The sequence below is a fragment of the Eufriesea mexicana genome, unplaced genomic scaffold (genome assembly GCF_001483705.2).
Source record: "Eufriesea mexicana isolate 0111107269 unplaced genomic scaffold, ASM148370v2 scaffold2021, whole genome shotgun sequence".
Taxonomy (NCBI): Eukaryota; Metazoa; Arthropoda; class Insecta; order Hymenoptera; family Apidae; genus Eufriesea; species Eufriesea mexicana.
Window position 1 is genome coordinate 78,003 of NW_016910121.1, and position 24,240 is coordinate 102,242.

At 41.4% G+C, this 24,240-nt stretch overlaps 2 protein-coding genes and 1 long non-coding RNA gene across 3 annotated transcripts in view; 2 read left to right on the top strand and 1 right to left on the bottom strand.

Annotated features, from left to right (window-relative positions):
- Positions 1-22,834, bottom strand: part of LOC108549424 (amino-terminal enhancer of split) — a 70,014-nt gene extending 47,180 nt beyond the window's left edge. The window contains exons 1-2 of the mRNA XM_017902792.1: positions 22,052-22,834; positions 17,360-17,563 (exon numbers count right to left, since the gene is read on the bottom strand). Coding sequence (XP_017758281.1) covers positions 17,360-17,395 — 36 coding nt within the window. The 5' untranslated portion in view covers positions 17,396-17,563; positions 22,052-22,834. The remainder of the gene's footprint in view (positions 1-17,359; positions 17,564-22,051) is intronic.
- Positions 12,875-14,834, top strand: LOC108549466 (uncharacterized). Its single transcript, XR_001890334.1, has 4 exons — positions 12,875-13,054; positions 13,580-13,687; positions 13,785-13,866; positions 14,367-14,834. It is a non-coding gene; the product is annotated as an uncharacterized LOC108549466 (long non-coding RNA).
- On the top strand, positions 17,666-19,221 carry LOC108549425 (uncharacterized). Its single transcript, XM_017902793.1, has 4 exons — positions 17,666-17,743; positions 17,882-18,725; positions 18,875-19,027; positions 19,137-19,221. Exons 2-4 carry the CDS (start codon positions 18,604-18,606, stop codon positions 19,219-19,221), a joined length of 360 nt encoding a protein of 119 aa, XP_017758282.1. The 5' UTR covers positions 17,666-17,743; positions 17,882-18,603.
- Positions 22,835-24,240: the final 1,406 nt, after the last annotated feature.

Here is a 24,240-nt window from a genome sequence, read left to right on the forward strand (position 1 = left end):
GAAATCGTGTACACCGGAGCAAAGAGTGGGATGAAGAGGGACACGGATAGAGAGCTGCACGGGTCGACATTACGTCGGACCTTAGGTTCCTGAAACCGCGGAATAAATCCGGAATAAATCTTAACAAATCCGAATTTAAAGGAAAACCAGCCGGTATACGCGTTCGTTCATTCGTTCGTTCGTTCCAGAAACGCCTGTAAAATCGTAACGAGGTTAAAGTCGAAGATGACAAGCAACCACCATCAAATGGCCTTCGACCGCATAAGGCGCACGCAAACACAGAGAAGCGAGCTGAGAAACGCGAGCAGAGGGCATCCAGGTATAAAAGACGAGCGACTCCGTGGGCTGAGAGGGAGAAGCGAGGCCTGAAGAGCCAAGGATGAAGGGCCGTGAAGGCGTCCTTAATGAGACCCATTCCACCAGGTAGCACGAGGTCTGTGTCTACGGGTTCTTCAGCCGCGTATACCAACGCCGCTCTACCGGTTGAAATTACGGAGAAAAGGATCAGGCTTTCCGATGACAGTAATGATTACGTTACACGTACACGCGTGTACAGACCTCGGTGTGTATACCAGTGCTTCGAAAAAATATTCTCACATTATAGTAATCCAAAATTCAGTTCTCCGTGCCTGCTTAGCAGGCTAAACGATCGTTTCTAAATTTTTCAGCCTTGTCTCCATAGTCACTCGACTCCTCAATTTTTCTTTTTATATAACTGTCGAGAATTTTGCATTTTTCATTTAATTCTTTCTTCACTTTCTTACGTGTACATATTCTGATCAGTCGTGGTAGGTTTAGCGCCAAAGTGACACACCGTTGAATGAAACCCCATCATTCTGAGCAGATGCACAGTGCAAGATACGACGAAACTTTTGGTACAATTTTTAATTCCCTGTTATCTCACTGCGAAAACATTCCAGGGGAAAAATTATATACAAGCACGAAAATATGCTGGGACTTTGGAGACCTGTTTGACTCCCTTAGAGAGACTTCCCGTCCATGAAAAAATTGCTCCATGCTCCAAGAACTCATTATACTCTACATGTGCACACATTCTCGCTGGAATCGCAACTCTCTGGGTACATGAATTTTCTTGTTACACAGTGTATCGATACTTCCTTGATCCACTGTACATGTGTGCTTGTACATACTCCCTATATATGGTACAGATGAAAAAGAACACGTTTGGAGAGACTTGGTGAGTGGACCGAGTGAATTTTGGGTTCCAAGCGATGTCTTATGTCGGAGATTAAGAAGTTGCAAAAGTGTTGTGTGTGTGAGAAGGTTATGCTGACAAGTGTGTGCGAGAGTCGTGTTGCTGGAGCCAGTTTTTGTTGCGCCACAATTGCGGTTTTTTCTGAGGAACGCTCTCATGGTGCAGCTTCAAAATGGCACAATATGAGCGTGTATTCGATACTTGATTTCGAGAAACAGATGTATGGTTTCGTTGTTGGTTTTTGGATTTATCGAACATTCCTCCATCATTTTCAAACTCTCAGTGTTACCCCAAATGTTGGAACAGAGTAATAGAATCACTGTTACAGATTCGCTGAAGTAGTTCTGATATATCTGTGACAGAATTTTGAAGTTTGGTTGAAAATTCAACGTGTGTTTTTTCTTCGGAGTTGCAGTCCATTTTCAAATCCCAGAATTAATTGATAATTAGGTGTATGGTGATCGTGGCTTAATGACACTTGGCGTAGTAATGCATAAGAGTTGAAGAAGTAACCTGTAACATGATTTTAGGGATGCAATATAGCCACTGGTAATGTCGAGATGAAATAGATAACTTTTAACAGATAAATACTACAGCCTACGTAGGATAACAGACGTATATTTCTATTTCTTAAATAAAAAATTTACCTACATTTAATTGGCAATTTTTCTGTTGTCAAAACACTAGATAACACTAGACTATCTATCGACCTTCAATATATACCTAGATATAAACTACTGACTATATTGAAATTAATAATTAAAATGGAATAATGAAAACAAATAGACCTACGTGTGTAATTATATTCCTATCGCGATAAAAATGTTAATATTAATTTTGTAAAAAATACCTAATAAATTGGAAAACTGCAAGTGCAATAACCCAAATTCAATAATTCTAGTATCAAATAAAATTTCAACCTTTATTATCCACCTCTGGAGACCTCGATTAAGATGTATAAAGGTAAAATATTCCTAGTTCATCACTTTCAAACGTTCTTGGGTTTCCAATTATTCGCATTTCACGCTTGCAATAATTATTTCAGAATTTCGAATTGCCCAAAATTCCGCAAATAGACGTCCCCATCGAAACACGACGTGGATTTATTTATTACCGCGTGATGAGGTGGTCTCGATTCAGAGAAAGGACGAAATTCCATTTTCCAATCAGATCATTAATCCGATACGATTACGCGGCATCATTGAGTATCAATATTGCGTGTCGATGAGGAAACGAGGGACAGAGGAGGCTGAGAGAGACAGCGGAATTTCCTGGCCGAATGACAAAATCTCTCGATGAAGAGAAATATTCCGACACGGCGTTAAATGATCAATGACTGTCCGTTGGCTGGAAAATTCCAGTTTTTCGACGCCACGTAGTCTCGCGTAGAATGATTTGGCCACTTGTTGAATTCGAAACGGGGAGTGGCTGTCGGTGGTAAAATGGTTTGGGAACAGGTTGGGGAAGAGGACGGCGGTGGGCCTCACTTGTTGCAATCATCAAACGGAACAGTCATCGAACAGGTTGTTGTTCCGATGGTTAACCCGCCACCGTACACATATCCGTTATGTGATACGGCCAACGACAATTCGTTTTCATGAAAATTCTCGCCCGATCTGACCAACGTGCTACCATCCACGATAATTCCCGATATCGATATCGAACCTTTTCTCTCGCAGTTTTTCCTACCCCTGCGATATTTAATATCGGAATTAACGATTATCACCCGACACGTGTATTTATATTTTCTCTGAGTGCTTGAAATAATGAGCTCCTGTCGAAACACCTAATGGAGCTTTTGCGAGTTCGTTGGAAAAAATTCCGCAGAATTGTAGAGAATTACAGGAAATTTTCACAATGTCACCTGAAACGTTTGAAAAAATTATTTAAAAATTATAAGAGAATGTTGCACAGATTGCAGAAAATTCTAGACAATTTTTTAATAAATTAGAGGAAATTTTACACCAATTTTGAAGATTGCAAAATGATGAAGAATTTTAGGAAAGTTTTAAAAAGTTATAAAGAAATTTAGAGAACCCTTGATATTAAGATATGCAGCATTTTCCAATGGTTATGATATTGAAAAAATTTTCCACGAGGAATTGGAGATAATAGACTTTTAAGCGACATCAAACGTCGTTTCCCAAATTTGTAAAATCGGAGACAAAGACATCTAGTTATTCTGACACTCGTGTGACGCAAACGAGTATTTATAAATACCGTAACGAAATCTTAAATACCTAATTCTAAGTTTAGAGGTGTCGACCAGGTCATTTGCCACCGGTTATTTCTCTGCATTGTCAAAACTGTCTCCTATATATAGACTTTATCGCACTCCTAAATGTCACTTAGCCAAGCTTCCACCACACAGGGCAATAAGAAACATCGTGAGAAATGTATTAAATTGACCAATAAGTAAGCGTCAGATTTTCGCAGTACCATTCCGTTCTTGGCACCTACAATTTCACTGAAATGTTGAAAAAGAAATGTTCCCAATTAGAATTTTTCCTTATAAATATAAACCAAAATAGTCAATATAAATATAATTTAATAAAACCTCCTTTGTTCCAAACGAAATGAATACCACTTTACACTAAAAATACCAAACCTTATTTATAGGTTAACCTGATAATTAAATAATTAAACGACTGAACAGTTGTTATAAATATAATCACCAAAATAGCCAATATAGACATAATTTAATAAAACCTCTTTTGTTTCAAACGAAATCATCACCAATTTACATAAAAAAAAATACCAACCTTATTTATAGGTTAACCTGATAAATAATTAAATGGGTAGAGAGTCGTTCCAGCAAACACCATGAAAATCGCACGATATTCTATCCTCGATCAAATATCTGAAAGACTACATATTAATGCTAACGAAAATGAAAAGAAGAAAATTCGAAAGCCACTTTAAAGCAACATGTTGATTATTACCTTCGTCGCGCAGTTTCGTTCGAAAACCAGATATTAATTAACAACGATATACGTATGTCCAAGTTATGCGCATTAGCACGATATTCGATATCAGGCTCGCATCGCACGACTGGCACATGAATTTTCGTCCCTTTGGTTCCATTATTTTTTTTAATTACTTTCCCTTCTTTTCTATTTTTTCGACCGTTCTTTGACGAGACTATCGGATTTTGCTCTTTGAGCTTAACGAATCACGCATACCCAGCCGAGCGGCGAAGCAAGCCGATCGTGGCGCCCCCGCGCGTGAGTTCGCGGGCGCGATGCGCACGCACGCAAGATGAGCCACGCATCGATGCTCCTGCCGCTGATCAAAAGCGGACGGATTCGAATGGTAAAAATCAATTTTTCAATAATTTTCTTTGCCCCGCCATAAGCCGTCCAATCATCCATGCCTTTCCCGCTATGTCAAAACTGTTATTAACGAGCGAAGACAAAAGTCTTCCGTTCTCGGGGCGCCTCGACAAGAGCACGCTTTTGCCCTGGCTCTATATACCACGGCCTTTGTATTCATTGTCTGCCCGATTCCCCTTTCACACCAGCGAAATCAATGAAGGAGCACGCGTGAGCGCAACCGTGTATATGCACGTACGAGATTCTGTGTGCGTGGGCACGATGTGTGTCTGTGTGCATTGTACGCAGAGGATCGTATCGAAAAACCGGCTGGTTCACTTTGTTGCCAAGAGATAATGGCCATGCGAATCGTAAATAAGGTAATAGGTCTTCGCAGGGCCGAGGATAGACCAAAGATCGAATGACGTAAGCGAGAAGCCCCTTAAGGGCGCGTTCACAACTTTCGAGGAAGATGGATCCGGGTTAGGTAGATGAGAGATAAATTCCAGCAGAATTTCCTTTGTTGTTACCGCATTCGCGCAATTATTTTCAACTAGAACACTACATAACCTATATACGAATCTATATATTTAATATATCTAATGGTAATAATAAATTTAGCTTTTATGAGTGGATTTCTTTTAATGGAAATTACTTGAGAAATTTATTCCAGGCTGATGAAGTACTTATATACACGTATATATGATATTCAAATAAATTCCAAAATTTAGTCATCTATTATGTGTCCATTATATATCATTCCCATCTATTCTGAAACAACACTCAACGCTCTATTAAGAAATTGTGGACAGTTACATACAGGAGACATTTACGAAAGATAATTATGACTATGAATAAAAAGACCATAAGACTAAAAATAAATAGCGAAAGCATGCAAAGAATCGAGTTACCAAATTAACGGAATTTTCTTTCCAAAAGGAATCTGACGCGAATATCTGCGAGTTGGCATGAAAATATGGAATTCGATATGGATAGCGAAATTTGTTTTTCATTATTTCACCTTATTCGTGCGAATTTGCCCCTCGGTTCCTTTATTTTATATCGTGGAAAGGGGTCTAATTGGATGAGGCAACGCTATTGGGAATTATTCAAATCGTGTTTCGAGGCTGTTGAAAGTCAGACGTACGAAGCCGATGAAGCTGCACTTGAATAAACATCGATGCATCGATATGCAGTGAACACTGACGAATAAGCGCAACTTTTCTATACGTACATGGCCACACGGCCAATGTATCCCGCGCGAATAACAGGCCAGGCAGCGAGCTCGTCTTTGAATTACACACTCGGTTCATTAATAAAACGATAAATAAAGGAAACGAGGATCCAAGTGGCCAGTTACGCGAGGAACGTGATAAAGCATAAGACAGCGATCATAAAGGAAAAGGGATTCCCTCTGCTCTTGTTTTCCTTCCTCCTTTTCATTTGCTCCTGGCTTTATTCTCAAAATGGTACCTCCTGTTCTAGGGGAATTTTTTCGAATCGATAATCACAAGCACATTAAGCTTGCAAAAGGTAAAAGAGCGTTTACAAATATTTTCGAGACCATTTGTCCCTCGTTTTTGCCATTTTACGCGAATCTTGTGTCTCGCTTTGGCTCTGCTCTTTTTATTTTTAAAGTAGTACCTTAAAGTGGTTGGTTTAGAGTGGCAGTCCTCTGAGACGAGAGAGCAGTGTTCGATGACATTAAGCATGCAAAAAGTGGGATTGCAAAGGTCGTAAATATTTTCGAAGTCACTCGTAATTCGTTTTTACCATTTTACATGGGTGAATGAGTCGATATGATTGTGCTGTCGAGAATATAATACACGTGGTTCGTGAAATGGTACCTTGTTTGGATTTACAAAAGAAGCAAGAAGAACTGTACAGAGAACCCTTTCATCTCGAATTATGATATTTTATACTCTTCTGTAATACTGTCAACATTGAGAGGACCATTTCGCTGCAAACAATGATAAACTATTACACTCGTGATATTCTTTAAATTACATTAGTATTAAATATATATAAAAAAAATACTACCTAAAATAATAGTCGATATTAAAAAAGAATTGAAAGGTCAGTCTCACCACACCGTACGTCGATTAGATTATAGCTATTACTGGGAGTAAATACTCAGAAGAAAGTACACTAAAAACTATTTACATTTCCACAAAGTAGTAAATAGTATATATTTCAAGAAGCTATGCTTTATTTTCCCTAAATACTAAAATTACTGCTACACGAAGAATACAGTTACAGATAATAAGTGTCAATAAGCAAACACACAGAACTAGAAGAATGAAATAGAAGAAAGCTTAAAACCCATATAATCAACATGTTTCGTTTCATAATTCCCTATATTCTCATGAAAATATTCCAAAGATAAGAAAATCTTTGAAAATGCAACGTTGCAGAAAAGAAGCAGTTTCATTATGATAAAATAGAACACATTTTGAAACGTCTGTTGGAGAAGCAGCTTGAAGGAAAACGTATGCTCAATCAATGTCGAGACATAAAATGTGCTAACAAATACCGGCACGCTTTGTAAGGGGAACCTAGACTGAATTTAGAGGGTGGATGAGTAGGAGGGAGACTGCTCGTTGAAGAAGACCAAGGTGAAAGGCAGAGAGGGAGAGCACGTGGTGAAATTCCTGGCGTTCAGAGGTGCGCAGTCAGAATACGTGAGCCTTCGTCGCGATAGTGAGCTAGCTGATAAAAGAGGTAACATATTTCGAATAGTTAGTCTCACGCGTCAAATAATACGATGATAAAAAAGAGACATTCCTTTTTATTCACTTACTTCCAATAACGCGAACCGCGAGGATTTATGCGGTTCAGAACTGTCATGTGCAGTGTACGTAGTTTTCGGCACATAGCGTGCGGTCCATTAACAGCAGTGAATTGACTGACGTCTCCTTATTGGCAAAGTTATCGATTAAACGAGACTTGTAACTGTAATACCACCATCGATGCACCGAGCGACTCGTGTACATAGCAAACTGCATTTAAATGGTAAATAATGGCAGACAGGCGAAGGCACTATAGATAGGAGAAAAAAAAATAAAAAGGATTAATTGTCGAGGTGTTAATTGCAAGAATATGGATAATCGCACAGCCGTCGTTTACGCCTGGAGAAATTGACGCGATCAAAGAACAAAAGAAACTTCTACGTTCTTTATAATCGCCCACAATAACAACGTACACGAAGGTATACCCATTCATTATAACTGTGCTTAACACGTGCTGAAAAGCTCATAAAAATTACAGACATCTTTGAGGTTACGAAGGTACAGACTCGAACCATTAGACGTTTCTTATATATCCGCTACGACATTACAGAAAATTCCGTCTTATCGTTAACCTCCAAAATTTTCACGAACATTCCAGTGTACACTTTGTAACGCTACGTACTTCATATCGTGACTCCTATTCACTGCAACAACTACGCAGTCTCGAATATCGAACCTGAAAAAAGATTCGAGAATAACCTAACCTAAAAGATCGAAACGATGAAAAGTATTGACAATGAATTTGAACCTCGCTACAGACGACAATCCTTCTTCTCCTTCCTCCATTAACGAACTGTATTACTGGAACTATTCCAACTGCCCTCACAATCCATTCAAGATATGCAAGCAATCGAACGTTAAGCCGGCTTTTGCTACCATTTCTTGCGAGCGCGCGCTACATTCTGGGTGGTAGAGAGAGGCCAAGAGACGAGCGCAACCTCGCTTCTCGTTCACGCGCGTAACCTCACGTCCATGTCGCAATGGCGGATTGACGGCCGCGTTACCGCTCAGGTCGCACATATACACGCGAACGGTCGTGTGTGTCGTGTACGAGGGACGAGCATTACGGAGCTCGTCTTGTATATCGGTATGATTATTATAGGTTAGACGTTTCATGGCAGTGCGCACAATGCACCGGAGTAGAGGACCGGCGGAATATAACCTCGCTTCCCGCAGACCCAGGGCGACGTGATCCAACGACAGGGGCACACACAGTGTTGTTCTTAATAGGGTTGTGTGTAGCAGCACACGCACGTGCGCGATACACGCGCGTTCGTTGTGTATGAGTAGCATCGTTGGCCGAGCACAATGCTATAGTCACCCCTGGGTGTTGCTAGTTCCCCTTAACCTACGCGCGACTAAAACAAGATTTATCGTCTGTGGAAACGTACTCGTCGATACACTGAACCGACGCAAAAATACGGGCGTATGGGGCCTTTGTTCGAGGAGAATCGGTAGGCTTAAGTTTCACAGGGGATTGGCCGGGGTTGTAATTAATGAGTAATATCGACCAACGATCGGAAAAAGGGAATAAAAACGATTCACTGAAAGAAGAATTCCGAGAATTATAAACGAAATATAATGGGAAATATTAGAACCTTGGAAATTAAATTTTCAATAAAATTATCGTATATAGAAGTATCGTTGAATATATCGTGTATCGTATCGTACACAATATAGCACGTGTAGTTACGGCACTGTCCACTAGCGAGATCGAAATCCTTAAATAGCCATCTGGTGGATCTGCCGAAAAGCTCATTGAATCACGATTAGCCACGTGGACGGTATAGAAGAAAACCGCCTTCGTCACGCGAGGGACGAAGCGTTTATCGTCTACAAGAACGAATTTTTTTTTCCTATTTCAACCTTTCCCTCCGTGCATCCCGTTCCAAGTTACGCTGTGAGAGTATACCTTTACGCGAACCCACAACAAACGTGTACTTGTATCGATCTCTTCCTCTACTTTACACGCCTCTATTTCCAGGCGATAATCGTTCTGACCATACACGGTAGAGGAACACGTTAACCGTTTACTTCCAAAATCCTTAGCAAATAAAAACCGATCTTCCAAATTCGACATAACCACGAAATACTTCGTTTAACCGACACGAACACTAACCTCGAATTGCCTACGTGAACAATATACTAAATTTTACCCGTATCTCCTAAGAAGACTAACCGAGTGAAACGGTCTTTTGATCGATACGCATCATTCGCTGCACGACAATCATGCGGATGACACTGACAGCCATTCTATGGGCGTACATATGAATATATGTGCATATGTGTACGTATATTTCTGACCATGCCCTTCTCTCCTGCCCTTCTGTGCTTTAACGAGGATAGCCGAGGGTCGAACCTCGTTCGACATGTAAATGTAAATGTTGGACAAGAACCACCCAGAGATTCTCAACTTTCTTAACCCAGTGTCTCGTGGCCGGCGCGGGAGCCGGGGGCCCGGTGAGAGTCACTGGCGAGGACACTCGGTGACTCCCCGGTGTGGCAAGAGTGTTGCGACGTTCTCGACACAGTTGGCAGTGGTGATCAATCTTCCCCGGCCACGTTACATTCTTCGACCGCACGTCCGTCACCAAGGAAAAACGCACACCGACTGCACAATAGCGTATAAATGGGCTGGAGGCAGAAAATCCCGCTGACTCGTCGCCATGCCATGTTTTCAGGCCACAACTATGGTCGCTTTAGATCGGTCTGTTCTTATTACTGTCTTATTATTTATCGTCCAAGTATCGAGTTATTCATTTTCCATGACAAAGAAAAAAGAAAAAAAAAATATGTGACACACGATGAGGTTAAGTTTACGGTTATAGCGACTAGGTATGATGGACATTTTGAGAAAGTGAAAGAGGGGTCGGGTGAAGCGAGTCCTTAATGGAATATTGCGAAGGGTAACTAAAATGAGAACCACTCGTCGGGATTTCAGTGGGTGGCGTTGGTCCCCTCATCAAATGCTTGTCATACCGTTCTTACCCTCAAACTCCGGAGCCTAACGGATCCCAACAGTCGGGTAAAGCCCGAGCCGCACCCCCGTGTACACAACGAGAAAGAGGACGATGTGTATATGAGAAGAGGTGGGCAACCACCCCAATGGACCCGTCGACGAAGGCTTAAAGCCCATAGGCCTGTGATATGCCTCGGGGCCAAGAATTATGTCGCTAAAACCCACCAATTACGGGGGCTGCAACCCAAAAACGGCTTTCTTTCCTTCCACTTCTCCGCACACACACAGAAGACGTGCGTGCGTCATTTCTTTCTCAGTCGAGGTCGAATTCTGCGGGGCAATTTAAACCGACGCTTTTAACCATAGGAATGAAACTTTCCGTGATTCGCATTTTTCCTCGAAGTGCCTAAAAAATAATTGCAATTGTGCTTGAATTGTCTTTACAAGATTCACTTTTTCGCAAAAAGAAAAACAAATAAAATTAGATATTGGTGAGCAACATATACAGGGTGTCATAGGTACAACCGGGAAGGGGGTGATTCTACATAAAAAAACAAGTCCAAAATCATGAATAAAATTTTTTCGTTCGAAGCTTCGTTGTCGAGAAAATCGATTTTGAATATTCACTGAGTGCGCTGGCATACCGATGGTCCATCCGTCTAAGCCAAGTTAAGTGCACGCATGTATATAGGTGTATATACAAAGTCGATTTTCTGAACAACGAAGCTCCGAATGAAAAAATGTTACTTTTCATTTTTGATTCGTTTTTTCACCTAGAATCACCCCGTCCCGGGCTTACCACCGTTGCTGGGACACCCTGTATATACATAGATATGTTATATATATATATGAAAGAAATCACAGGATAATTATGTTCTTACGTGTATCCTTGACAAGATCTATATTTTGGAGAAAAAGAAAAGGAGAAAATAATGTAAAACCTAATATAGTTATATATAGATACAAGAGGTATCATTCGATGTATAGTTATACTATAGGACGAACAACAGAATAATAGGAGACGGGGAGAAATCCTGTGAGCGTGTATCGTAGTCCATCATTCGACGATGAAAAAGACCATTCGTCTGATTACGATTTCACGAAACGTCGTCGCGCACCGTATCCACCAGCCAGCGACGGATTAATCAGCGAAACCATGCGGTTTCTTGCTCCCTCTGCGATTAATTAATCCTCGCGATTAATCACTCCAAGCGCTTTTCATCGACCAGCAGATCGTTTTTGTTCGTATTTTCGAGAGAAGGATATGCACGCATATACACAGAGGCGTTTGTTTGCCGTGCGAAAAGAGAGGCACACAAAATTTACACGAGTCGCAACAATACGTTTCCTGTAAACCTTTTTAATTTCAATTATGATAAACAATTCACCAATACGTAACGGACACTGAACGAACATGCGTACGCGCGTTAATATTCATCCACGTATCGATAACGATATTATCGTAAATAATCCGAGCGCAAAAATTATTACGAGAAATTCATCCGATTGTCTGTTAACCGTTATTAACATGATACATCACGTTCCTACTCCCGTTTAAACGTCCAAGCTTGAAAAAACAATCGGATTTTTTGTTCGGCAAGAAATAATGTTTTTTGACGTCAAACAGACCGGAAAATACACACACATATCTGATTCTATTTAAAATTCCCGCTATTTACGTATTAAATAAAGATGGAAGCGTGTAAATACATGAGTACCGGGGTATGTATACGAAAAATACTAAATTGCCAGATGCATCGAGCCGGAAATACCGAAAAATTTGTTTGATAACGCGTATACGTGTATTTCATAAAAATTTATACAACGTACTGCAGGATAGAACAGGACGAGCCGAAAAATATATATCGAGCGATCAATCGTGACTCTGTGCGTATAAAAACCGAATTACGGACTTTCTGTGCCGTCAAACCCATAAGAATTTCGGGGCTCGTCCGCGCGACCCGTGTACGACAGCGAGTCGAGAGCACTTACACAAAAAACTTTGGAACGTTTCCATTACTCCGGCGAGGCGGGCGAAACGCGTCGATGAAAACCGACGCGAAATCTCGGGGCATTTTTATCGCCACGAAAACGAGTTCACGTTATGTAACGACGTTAAAACGTTTAACGCGGGAAACAAAGGAAATTCGCGCGTTCAAAGATATCGCGTTACTTTACGCGGTAATTTTCTCCGATGAGAATAAACGAAATTACGCGGCTGCTTCTGCGATTCGTCGCACGATGGCGCTGAACGCAGACGAAACGCGCGAATCAACGGGAAAACTGCATCTGCCTCTTCCGCGTCGCATCTCGAAAGTATAAATTCGTCATTGGCATCCATTGTTACCAATCGGCCGTCTACTATGACTTTTTCTATTTCAGAATCAAGTGACCCTCCGGCGAGCATTTCAATTTTCGCTCCTCGTTTCAATTCGGATGGGACGACTCGACGAACAATTAGTCGTCGTGCAATTTGATCAGCGATTGTCATCGGCGTATCCCACCGTTCTCCCCACCACTGCCATTCCACTCCCCCTCTCACCTCTGCCACCGCCCGCCCAACAGCCCGTCGTCGTCGTCGTCGTCCACACGTTGAAAAAACTCGCGGTGGAGAATCATTTTTATGTCGCAGTTTCGCCTCTGTTCGACGCGTGCGCTGTCGAACGAAACGGTTTTCGAGAACCATCTTAACGGTGCTTAAACGATGTTCGATTAAAAACAAAGGAATCGTCGAAACTATCGGAACGTTTGCAGATATCGTCGATGGAACGATTTTACGGTAAGCGTGAAACGATAAACCTCGAAAGGATACACGAGTATACGAGAACGGTTTGAAATATACATATTTCGCAAGAGGATTCCATGGGTGCCGTTTTCTTCGTGCTTCGTAGATTCAACGAGATTATAACTTAAATACTTTAATAAGAGGAGAAATCGAAAAATCGTGGAGTCTCACGTACAAACAGCATAAACGATGCAAAAGATTGTGTATGCAGACGGAATACGGATGAATAAGCGAGCGTGGGAGCGAGTGAGAGAGGTAGAGTGAGGGTGAAAGGGAGAAACGGTGAAGTGGTAGGAAAAGACTAAAAGAGAAGAAAGAGAGGAGGAAACAAAGCAGCGTCCCTTTGTCCTTTGCTATAATGCACGGTACAAGTCAGCGCGGTGCATTTGCAAAGAGGTTGCAAGACTTTTCGTTATCGTGACATTTCTTTTTTCTTCCTGCTTTTTTTTCTTCTCTCCTTCGTTTATGCGTAGTAAATATGTACATATCGTTAATTGATCAAACGTTCGTTCCACACAGATGGCGCAAGTCTCGACCACAATGCAATTAAGCTGTATCGTTGCAAGCACGTTTTACATAATTGCAAGACACAATTAGATAATTACCAACGTGAAGCGAAAGAACACGGTATGAAATTTAAAATCAGCTCTTCGATGAAATTTTAATGTCCGTCAATTTTAATATCGAAGAAAAAGAATAACAATCAGAATTTTTCAATTTGTAGGTTAACGGAACTCGAAATGTGTACGAAGTACACGCGAAATTGCGAATAAATAGTACGGCTGAAATCAGCTCATTGGTACACGGTAAGCTGATTAAGTTCTTTACTTCCTCTGTAGGACGCATTAGACAATCAAGGGTAACAATCATTACCGTGCCAGTTATCGTCCTTATTATCACCATCCGTTTGACAGTAGCGGATTCAAAATGTACCAGTAAACTGGTACTTATCAAGATACGTTTAATTATCTTTAGAAACTTGCTTAATTGCGGCAATAATAGTTCATTTTGCAAAATAATTATGGTAACGAATATAGAATTTTCTCAGGTAAGGAATATTCTCTGGCAAATATTTCATTATTTTTCATAACCTATAATATTATACGACTATATTGATTTTGCAATTGAACGACTTCAATACATGTTAGAAGAGATAATATTATAATTTTTAAATGCTCAAATTTTGCTTATGGCCTCTATGAATCTTTCCGATCTTTTGTCATCCACGATTTGGCAAAGCAACGAGCGAACAACAATGTTCCATCGAGCGACTCCTGCTTTTATTATCTTTCTCTTCTTCGTAAAGGCTCGAGTTACAGAGTTACGAGCACAATAGTCGTAGCCATCCCATCATTTGTTTGGTTGCCAAGTGTAGAGAATGGGTCAGTTCTTAGCGCTTAGGATAGTGTTCGCTTCTATTATGACTCCGGGACATCTATCATTCGCGATGGTACATTCGAAATCAATTTTCCCTGCTTCTAAACCCGCGGTAAGTAACAACCCGGATATAAAACTGTCTACTGCGCGTGTGTGCATATACATACATAAATCTGCTTAAACAGTGTAATTGAAATTAACAAATGTCATTCTATATACTTTGTAATAGTCTTGCTGTATAAACACATGCAGTATTACCTAACAGTAATCGTAAGCCAACCATAACCTAAAAGACTGTTCCTAACCTTTGACTAAAAATTCTGCTTTCGACACTTGACTTCGCGTATTTCTTAATATTTTTTAACATAAATAACATCTATTTTCCAGTATCTCTACTTACCCCATTAAGTTTTTTCTTCTTTTAAGATTTTTCGTTCACTACAACAACGTTCCCGAATCTTACGAAAGAAGAAATAGCTGATCGATAAACGTCCAACGTACATTCTAAATCTTCTAAGCCGATAGATACGATAAGAATGAACTATCGTTGGTTATGATAGCGTTAAAAGAATAACAAGATGGACCTCTGGAGGTAAAACGAGCGCTATACACGTGGCAGGAGTGAGTATCCAATCGGGTCCAATGTTCTGCAACGACGCGTACACATTCGACGTCTATGAATAGAATAAACCGCGTATTATTGCAAGAACGATTTTACTCTTTAAGAATCCTCATGAGGAAATTATTGAACCACTTTGTGCCCCTTGAACGGCGCCACATTAGCGCCAATAAGCAAACAACCGGCGAGTGTACCCACATATCAGCGGCACCAGCACCAGCAGCCGCTTCTACGAACAGCAATTGTTGTACGTTGACTTGTCTTCTCTCTCAGCCTCTCTCCCTCTCTCACTCACTCATTCATTCACTCACCCCCCCCCCCCTCTCTCTCTCTCTATAAATAATCTCTACAATTTCTAGAGGCCTCCTGTGTCAGCGAATTCTCCGGTGGTCTCGTTTCGCATAAAGGACTTTGAGCTTATGTGACGCGTGAAATTATAACGGCGGTGGAAAAGTAAAAAGAGAGCGGCCGGGCCAAAGCATTCTTTGAATAGTGGAATTATTTGCAGTAAGAAAATGAAAATGCAAAGGCGGCCGGCTAAAGCGTATATAAAGGAGAATGCTTTTTCTACTATGACCCTGCAATTATATTACTCCGTGCCGATCCTTTCTTCCGTAAACTTCGTAACCGCCATTTGGTTTATTCTTTGCAACGACGCGGCGCGAGAAGGACAGGTTGCGAGACAGAGCGGCGGAGAGAGGAGGAGAGATAGAGAGAGAAGCATCGCGGCCGCTGTTGGCTGCTGCGCGCGGGTGGCTGCCGGAAGGCTTAACTGTGAACCGAGAAAAATGTGAAAATCCACGCGAAAAGAAGGATATTTACATATGCAACTGTATTCGAGTGATATCTCGCGTGGCGGTGGCGCTAACCATTTTAGAGGGAACGTTTAAAAACAGCCGTATACACCGGCTGTTTTACGCTCCGAGATCACACGTAACGATACCGTCACGGATAAATAAGATCTGGCCACAGAAAAAAAAAAAGAAAAAATTGACCGGTAAACTTTCCACCGTGGAGGATCCAGCGGGCGCTTAATAGTTCACTTCTGAAGCGTTCAAACAATGAACAAAGCGGTGAATTAAAATTGGAGGCACCCCATAAGTGGGCTCATGAAAGGGGAGAGAGATAATATGGGCCGCCGCTGCAATGGTGTTAGAGCAACTGACGGGGTAACTACTTTGAAAAGAAAAGTTGAAAGCTCACGAGCACCGACGCCTTTTATTCTCCGACGGTAGAAGTGGTTAAGGCGCTTCCCTTCGTCGGTTCCTCGTCATACCAATATTATAAAAAGAAATGAAATTTCAAGTTCATATAATAAATCCTTCCCATTTTGCTATCGCGATCAACAATCCATGGAAACGTTCTACGATTACGGTCGAATCACCGTCATAAAATTGATAAAATATAGATTTCAGAGATGAGATGCAGTCGTACTAAGAATATTCGAACGTTTGTAGCTGCTATGGTTAACAAGTGAGACATCTATGCCAAACCAAAGTGCTTACAATAGTGTGGCATACGTAGCAAGGAGAAAGTCTCAAAATTGTATACACCGTGATGAGGTATAGTCTATTCCATAGAAAAACACCTTAGTGCTGTCATAGTAGCAAAAGGTAGATTAATAGCATACTGAAACTTCTTGTGTTATAAGTAATAGTACTTTCGACTACCAATTATACATATGTAGCCAAGTACTTTTGTAAGCCAACATATGAGACTTCCGTTTTACCATATACATCGTATTGTTTCAAACATTGCTATTTAACGTGCACATTTCACCCGTTAAAAAATAGCAAATGTAGATGTTCCAATACTCTCCTGTACGCGTGTATATCTCGCAAGTGATCCGCGATGAACATTTACATGGACTATACTCTCCTCTGCCAATGCTACTTCCAAGTGGCAGTACATTTTTTCTTCCTCTGTGTTTTTAATGCCCGAGTCAACAACGCGTTCGTACAAACATTCCTTCTGACCAAAGTACTCGCCGGAACCATAAAGCATACATCATAAAAATTTCCCCGTATAAAAGAAAATTACAAAAATTAGCGATTCCGGGGCGAAACTGCGTCGGACACAATAAAAATTGGCCAAGTTCGCGGTATCTCGAGTCGCGGCGACACTAGCGCCCTCAACTCTCGTAATTTCAACCGCGACAACCGTGTTTCGCTCGGCGTTTCGAGAAACTTGAAAAAGACGGTTACAAACGAAGTAAAAAGGGCGCGTATCTTTCATTTACCTACGCCTTTTTCTTTTCATTCTTCCTTCTTTTTTAATTTTTTAATTTTTTGTCAGGTACTTACGGGAGCGGCTGGGTGTCTCGCCGGCGCGGGGTACATCTTAATTGTGGCTAAATACTTTGCAAGAATCACACACGTCCGCAGTGTCCTTTGTACACGGTCACTTCATGATCCATTCCCCGGCTCGATCTTTGCGGCAACATTCTCAGGATCTTGGAGGAACGCCAACGGTCTTCCCTCAGTGTTCAGCATCTAGATCTTCGCCGGCTGTAATTATAACACGACACGATTCGTTACTTCGAACGAAACCAAGGTGTTTCGTAAACTTCGTCGTAAGAAGTCCCGATTTCGTACAACTTGTCTTTTGTTGGAACTAAATCATTGCTCTACGTTTCTACCCGAACGAGGTAATTTTCAACGATCACCAAAATGGACGAGACTAATAAAGTGAGTCGTTCTATAAATGCGAATCATTCACAGGCCAAACTGATTAACTCCGAATGTTTTCAAATTTTGGCGCCAAAGTACCGATTGACGCGCAATTGTGTACATTTAAAACGAATTTGTACTTTTTTCGTTTTGCAGATTTAATCACCGCGAGAGTAACTTAAACAGCGAAATGATTTAGTTGCCAGAGGTAAAATTAAGTATTAAAAGTATGGTATATAATCCAGTTTTTATACTGATTGAAGGCAATTGAAGTTTTAATATTGAATAGAATGCTGTTGTAAAATTTATATAATGGCAGACCGTAAGGACGAACAAGCGTACCGAAACTGGTGAACAATTCGAGATAACAAATAGAAGACCGTACAGTAACGGGTTACGTGCGTTTATGTTCGCGAAAACTGGAGACATTTCCGGTAATCAAGGCTCGATTTCAAAAAACGATAACGTAATTTCTATCGATCACTGACACATGTGGAACAAGATTATTCGTCTAAAAATAAAATGGATTAAAGATCGCAAAGACAAAAATACAAATCGTATTCGATAAATAACCTAAAATTCTCAATCGACTCTAACGACGAAATATCATTTATTCCATTTATACGAGACGAGCCTAAATATCGATGTAACGTGAAAACGATCGAAAAGTGCATCGAAATAACTGCAAACTTGTGCTTCGTTTAAAAAAAGAGAACAGCAATCGGCCATTTTCAGTTTTTCATGGCGAAAAAAAATTGCAGCGACGCGTTCCGTATTGATTTGGAAATTATTTATACGGTGTGTACGCGTCACGTGTGTACGCGGCTTTATGAATCCGGCCGATCAATTTATCGTTCGATTTACGAGGCGCGTAAACCATGCTCCGTCACCATTCCGAGAACATTTATCCTAATCTTCGAGGCGTGTTTCTAACGGAGGACGACAAAGAGCGAAAAGAGAGGCAGGAAAAAAGGAGGAAGGGCGACGGTGGTGGGGGAAGGTAAGTGCGCGCAGCGCCCCCTCATTTAAACCAAACGCAAAGCTGTTGTACGAACGAAATATCACGTACGGAAACTACGTTTCGTATTTTTAAGAAACGCCGTCCATGGTAAACAGTCTTCATCTGTGAGTTAACTTTCTTGCATCTAGAGCTCGTGTTAAATCGCCGATTAAACGACAACGCGGCGTGAAACGAGGGAATGAAACATCGATAATGGCGGACGATGAACAAATGACTCGTTATAACGTACTCGTGACGCGTGAATTTAATTTGTCTGTACGGAAACTGGCGGTGAAATTCAGGTAAGGATGATCAACGAGCCGAATTAATTTAACTGGCTAAAAAATCACATTGTTTGCACTCGCAATGTAGATGTCCTTTTAATTTGTTAATGTTGCGTGTGATTTGTAGAGGTCGCAGACATTGGGAATTCAACGCGTATCTTGCAGCAGTTTGCACGTGTAATTTACTCTTGTATGACTCTCACACGCTATAACTGTCCGTGCACTCGGAATTCGAGACGGGTAATTTGATTTGTCGAATCAAATCGGTCACTCGATTATTTAAGTGACTCGTGTAACTTCGTGGCTCGAGTTTTTCAAGAAACGCAATCTGTCGCAGTAATTCGAATGGGTAAGACATCTTTTTAGGTTTGTACAGGTAATTCTCATATTTAAACATTTTTTGTAATTATGTTTCAATTCTTTATATTCTTATATCGGTATAATAATTAATTGATATTTTCAGGTTACAACTGATCGTCGAGAATTTACTCGTTACAAAATATATATATACGTGTGTGTATAATGACAACGCGTCAAAACAAGGTATCGTGTGACCTTCCGTTAGCGAAAAATGAGCAAAACACGAAACGTTCCGTAGCGTTTGCGAAATATGCTAACATCAGGCGCAAACAAAAATGTCAAAATACTTGTGCAGCAATTCAAGAATATTAATGGTCGCGTTAGGACGATTTGAATCATACTCAAGTAATTCTCGCACGATAAATCGAGCGTACAAATCGAAATCGCGCATGCGCAAATAACGCATATATTAGATAACGAAATTCAGCATTGTTTACAACGGTTACACGTATATGCAAACTCGGGATTGAAAGTGTGTGAATAATTTAAAACAGCGGAATAAAATTTGCAGGATAAAACGCAGCGGAGTAAAATTTTTCGTCGAAACGAAGGATTTCGTTGTTGTTATCATTTCCGCATTGTCATCGGGGCGATTTCACACACGTATACGTGTCATTACAGGCTCTTTGTAACGCCGGATGATGTTTCGTGTAACATGAAAATGGAGTCATGTAACTCCGTTAACAGACCATTCTCCATGGATAATATATTTCACGAGCGATGTATAATGGAGCGGGCGTACGTGAAAAACTCCTAGCCAAATTTGAACAGTCATTTCCATCAATTTGCAATATCCGAATATGGCGGAGCGATGAAAACTTTCAGCGGTTTAACTCGCGACGCCTTTATCGCCTTTTTTCTATTGGCGCACTAAAGCATAAATCGGAAATACATAACCAAAATTCCGTGATAGTCACACGGTATGCTCATTCGGTAAAAAAGAGATCTACAGAAAGGGGCGATCGATATCACGAATATCTTCAACGTTTCTGCCGTTCGTCGAATAATCTGAAAATATATACGCGACGCGGGACAAAACTGTTGGACTGTGTGTGCTCAGATGAAATTCGTGAAAAGGAAAATAAACAAGCATAACGTGGCAGCTGTTCAAAGACACCTATACGTCCGGCTGGAGCAAGGGAATGTATACCGGACGCACAGCGCAGCACGGGTAAGTCACGAAGGAAGTTATCACGAATCTGGCTTAATCGTCGTTAAGATCCTTAATCACGCGATCTCCGTGATTTCTTTTCCCTGCGATCGTTATCGCGACATGGTCAAGTACCGACACGCGTGTCGCCCTCTGCAACTTAAAGGATTTTCCACAATAACCCGCGCATTAACGAAATTAAGGTTTATCGACGGCGACCAATAGCGTTACGACTTCGCTGACATTGACGCTTGCATGTGTATGCAGGCGCGTGTCATCGATAAATGGTTAACACTGTATTCGGTTGATTAACATCCGCGGAAAAATTCGCAATGGTTGATGAGCGATGATTATGATAAGCGCGTACCGGTTTATAGGTTAGCTCGCTATTGTACTGGGTAGTTGTAAAACTGTTGATGTGAAAACTATCGTTGATCTATACGAAGGTCGAGCAGTTGACCTACATTATAGCTGTTTAAATATTTAAGCATTCGAATAGGTATACATGGTCGGTATAATGATAAATAAGTGGTATCGTTTTCTCGTTGATTTTCTTTCCCGTATTTGCAACTAACCGTATACTACGTTTATTGGCCGGCGAAGAAATTACACGGAAATGTCGAGGTAACGGTGAAAAAAAATGCATAGCGGAGTTCTAAGAAGCCGACCGACGAAGAAAGTAGCGAGTAAAACGTGTCGATTGTCCGGATGATTTAATGAGCCATGTACGTTGATTCGCGATTACCCCTAGCGTGTAGCGAACTCCCATTCCCGCTACCGTCGTGTCTCTTTCCAATAATTTACTTCGCAGTTGTGTCGCATCGAAGGTGCTGCCAGTAGCACCGCTTATTAAACGTAGAGAGAGCAAAACTCGTTGACTTCTTTCAAATTGGCCTAATAACGTCGATTAAATGCGTGCCGTAACATTCTGCGGTTCGAAAGATCGTCTTATCGTTTAAAACATCGGGTCGATTAAAGTTGAATTTAACCAGGCGACATATACCCGCGACTACGTTGTTCCCGAACACGTAATTTCCGGTGTATCATGAAAAGCTATTGAAATCTGCTAACATTTCTATAATTACCAGCCATTTAAGTTGGCAACGAACGGAGCAAAGCAACTGAAAGCAATTATCAAGGTTAATGTTACACGATACGGTGTTGGTAAGTTCGCGTACACGATCAGGTATTTCCACCATGTGACAGTGTGTATAAACGATGTCGGTAATTAATGGCACGATTTCCGAAAGAGGCAGGATCAACACGTTTTGTTGACGGACGACACGCAAGATGTCACTCCTACAGTTTTCTTATTATACGGAGCTGATCGTTAAACAAATACCTAGCTACTTGCCGATTATTGCAATTTCGAACAATTGGTATTCCACGAGAATAGAATCGACGGTGAAGCGACTGTGTTTACACAAAAGTCTATCGCGAACGTGTTAAACGACGCGGCAAACAACAATTTCTCCTATTGGCAACACACGAACCGGGAATGGTCAATAGAAAAAGCTGTCAGTAAATAATACCTTTACTCGTGGTTCGTTCTCTCGCGTTTCGTTTTCTCAGGAGATACGTCTTTAATCCACCTTGGCACTATGCGAAAAATATAACCGACACTCACCGATTCTCCCGCACTATCACAAACACTTCATGTATATATGTATAGTCTAAAGAAAAAAAGAAAACGCGTGCACAGTGTCACACATATATATGTATATCGAACGTATAAAGCGTCGGGACGAATCGCGAACGTCACAACCGCACCGTACAACGAACGACGCTCGACTGCGAGCCGGGTACCGAAGTGGATGACGGGAAACGTGTGAACGCCGCTTGCCGCCGCGGCGAACACCAATGAGCGGCTACTAACACAACCCACCGCGGCAACGACACTGACACACCAATAAGGGGACACGAATGTACACAGAGAACGGAATGTGCGTCTCTTTTCTTTTCACGCTCCGTCCTTCTTCCACTCGTTTCTCAGTTCGTCGAGTCAAGGGCGTCGACCGACAGGGGCGATTCGTTGTTTCCTTATATCGAAGAAACCAATAATGGCTAATTTCATAATAATTATGAAATTATAAGTTTTCTCCTCGTTCAAAGATACCACGACATCGATCGAGTGAATTCGTCCTACGCTAAAACGGTCCACGGGAGATCGCACCCAATGAGGCTTCCTATCGGAAATTTTAATAGCTATTTAACTTACTAACACTATGCTGCCGATGTCTTACACTCTCCGCAACTTTTTAACCAAGTTTTGTCGCAAGTTCTTTCCAAGTCGTATAAAGGAATGAAAACAATATTTCGGCACAAAAAGACAAACGAATTTAATTTCGTATAATTCCTTTACCAATTTGTAAATAATCATGTGTTTACATGTACTTACTTATATCACCATGTATCTGCGATGTATGGTAATATATATATGTACAACAGATATAATTCTAAATTTCTCCAAATTTACTTCGCAGAGATATCGTTCCCTTTCATTACATTTATTTCCTTTGTCACGGTCGTTCAGGACGTAATTTCTCACTTTAAAAAAATCTTTATCGACACCCCTGCTTTTGGTTATCTCGCTCGCACTCGGCAGTAGTATCCTCCCAGTCGCTGTCCTTCCCGCACACACACAGTAGATGCGACATATCATGTGGTCTCTGTTGCACCTCGGTATTTCTTGATCTTCCACCTCTTCCCGTCGTTTGTCTCATTTATTCCGAACTTTCGGCCTCTGTCTTACAGGTGCACCGCATCATCGCTATCGTTGTTTCGCTCGCACCTATCCTTTGTCATACATATGTCCTTTTCGCTCCGTCTCTATCCGTCTTCTTCATCCTCTTGTTCTCGCTCCGTCTCACTTTTAACCGTGTATACCGCGATCGTCGCGTCTGCGTTTCCCCGGCTCTTGTAGAACAACAGAGACTGCCTCTCTGCGCGCGTCCTGCTTGCACTTAACTGCAACGAGGCGTAGAAGGAGGAGTACCGGAACCAAGTGCCGAACGTTGCTTGTGTGTCGCGTGTACGGAGTGTCGGCAGCGCGCATAGGACAAAGACAGAGTGAGTCAAAGTGCTAGAGCCGGACAACACGAGTCAACCGGCAATGTAAGGAGAGACCTTTAGGTGGGTGCAAGCAACGCGACGGTGTAGGTGATATTCCAAGCATGGCTGAGAGCGTGTGCGTGCTCATCATATTACACACTGCTCATACATCGTGTCTGCTGCGCTTTGAGGGCGCGAGGAGATGAATCCTCGATTCGGTTAAACGCCCGCCAACTGGGGATGTTCTAAATCAGGCTGTCTACCTGCGACTCGGCTTTCTGAAATTCCAATACCCATATTCCCCCCCTCGCCGCGCGAAATACAAAACAGTTTATAGATGAAACACGTATTATAGCAAGAATCGTCCGAGGAGTGGGGAGAAGGGTTGAAAGCGCGGTGACACATTTTTCCCGGCGAGATAGTCGTAATAGTGACACATCAATGATAATATGGAAATGCATTTAGCGCGCCTTTATGCGAGCGTTATTCTGTTTATTGACACATCAATTTCAAGAATGCAATAACCGTAAAACATTTAGTCTCAGTAATATATAGCGGATAAATGAAATATCGCGTGATTAAACGCCGACTGAAATTGCTGTTACTTCGCCCTTTGGAATCTGCTGCATTTATTGTATCGATTCGCGTACTTGGAGGAGGAAAATTATGT

Coding starts and splice junctions, on each gene's coding strand:
- LOC108549425 (XM_017902793.1), top strand. CDS start 18,604: ATGCTCCGTCACCATTCCGAGAACATTTATCCTAATCTTCGAGGCGTG. Junction 18,726..18,874: donor GGCGACGGTGGTGGGGGAAG/GTAAGTGCGCGC, acceptor TCTTGCATCTAG/AGCTCGTGTTAAATCGCCGA. Junction 19,028..19,136: donor AAACTGGCGGTGAAATTCAG/GTAAGGATGATC, acceptor TGTGATTTGTAG/AGGTCGCAGACATTGGGAAT.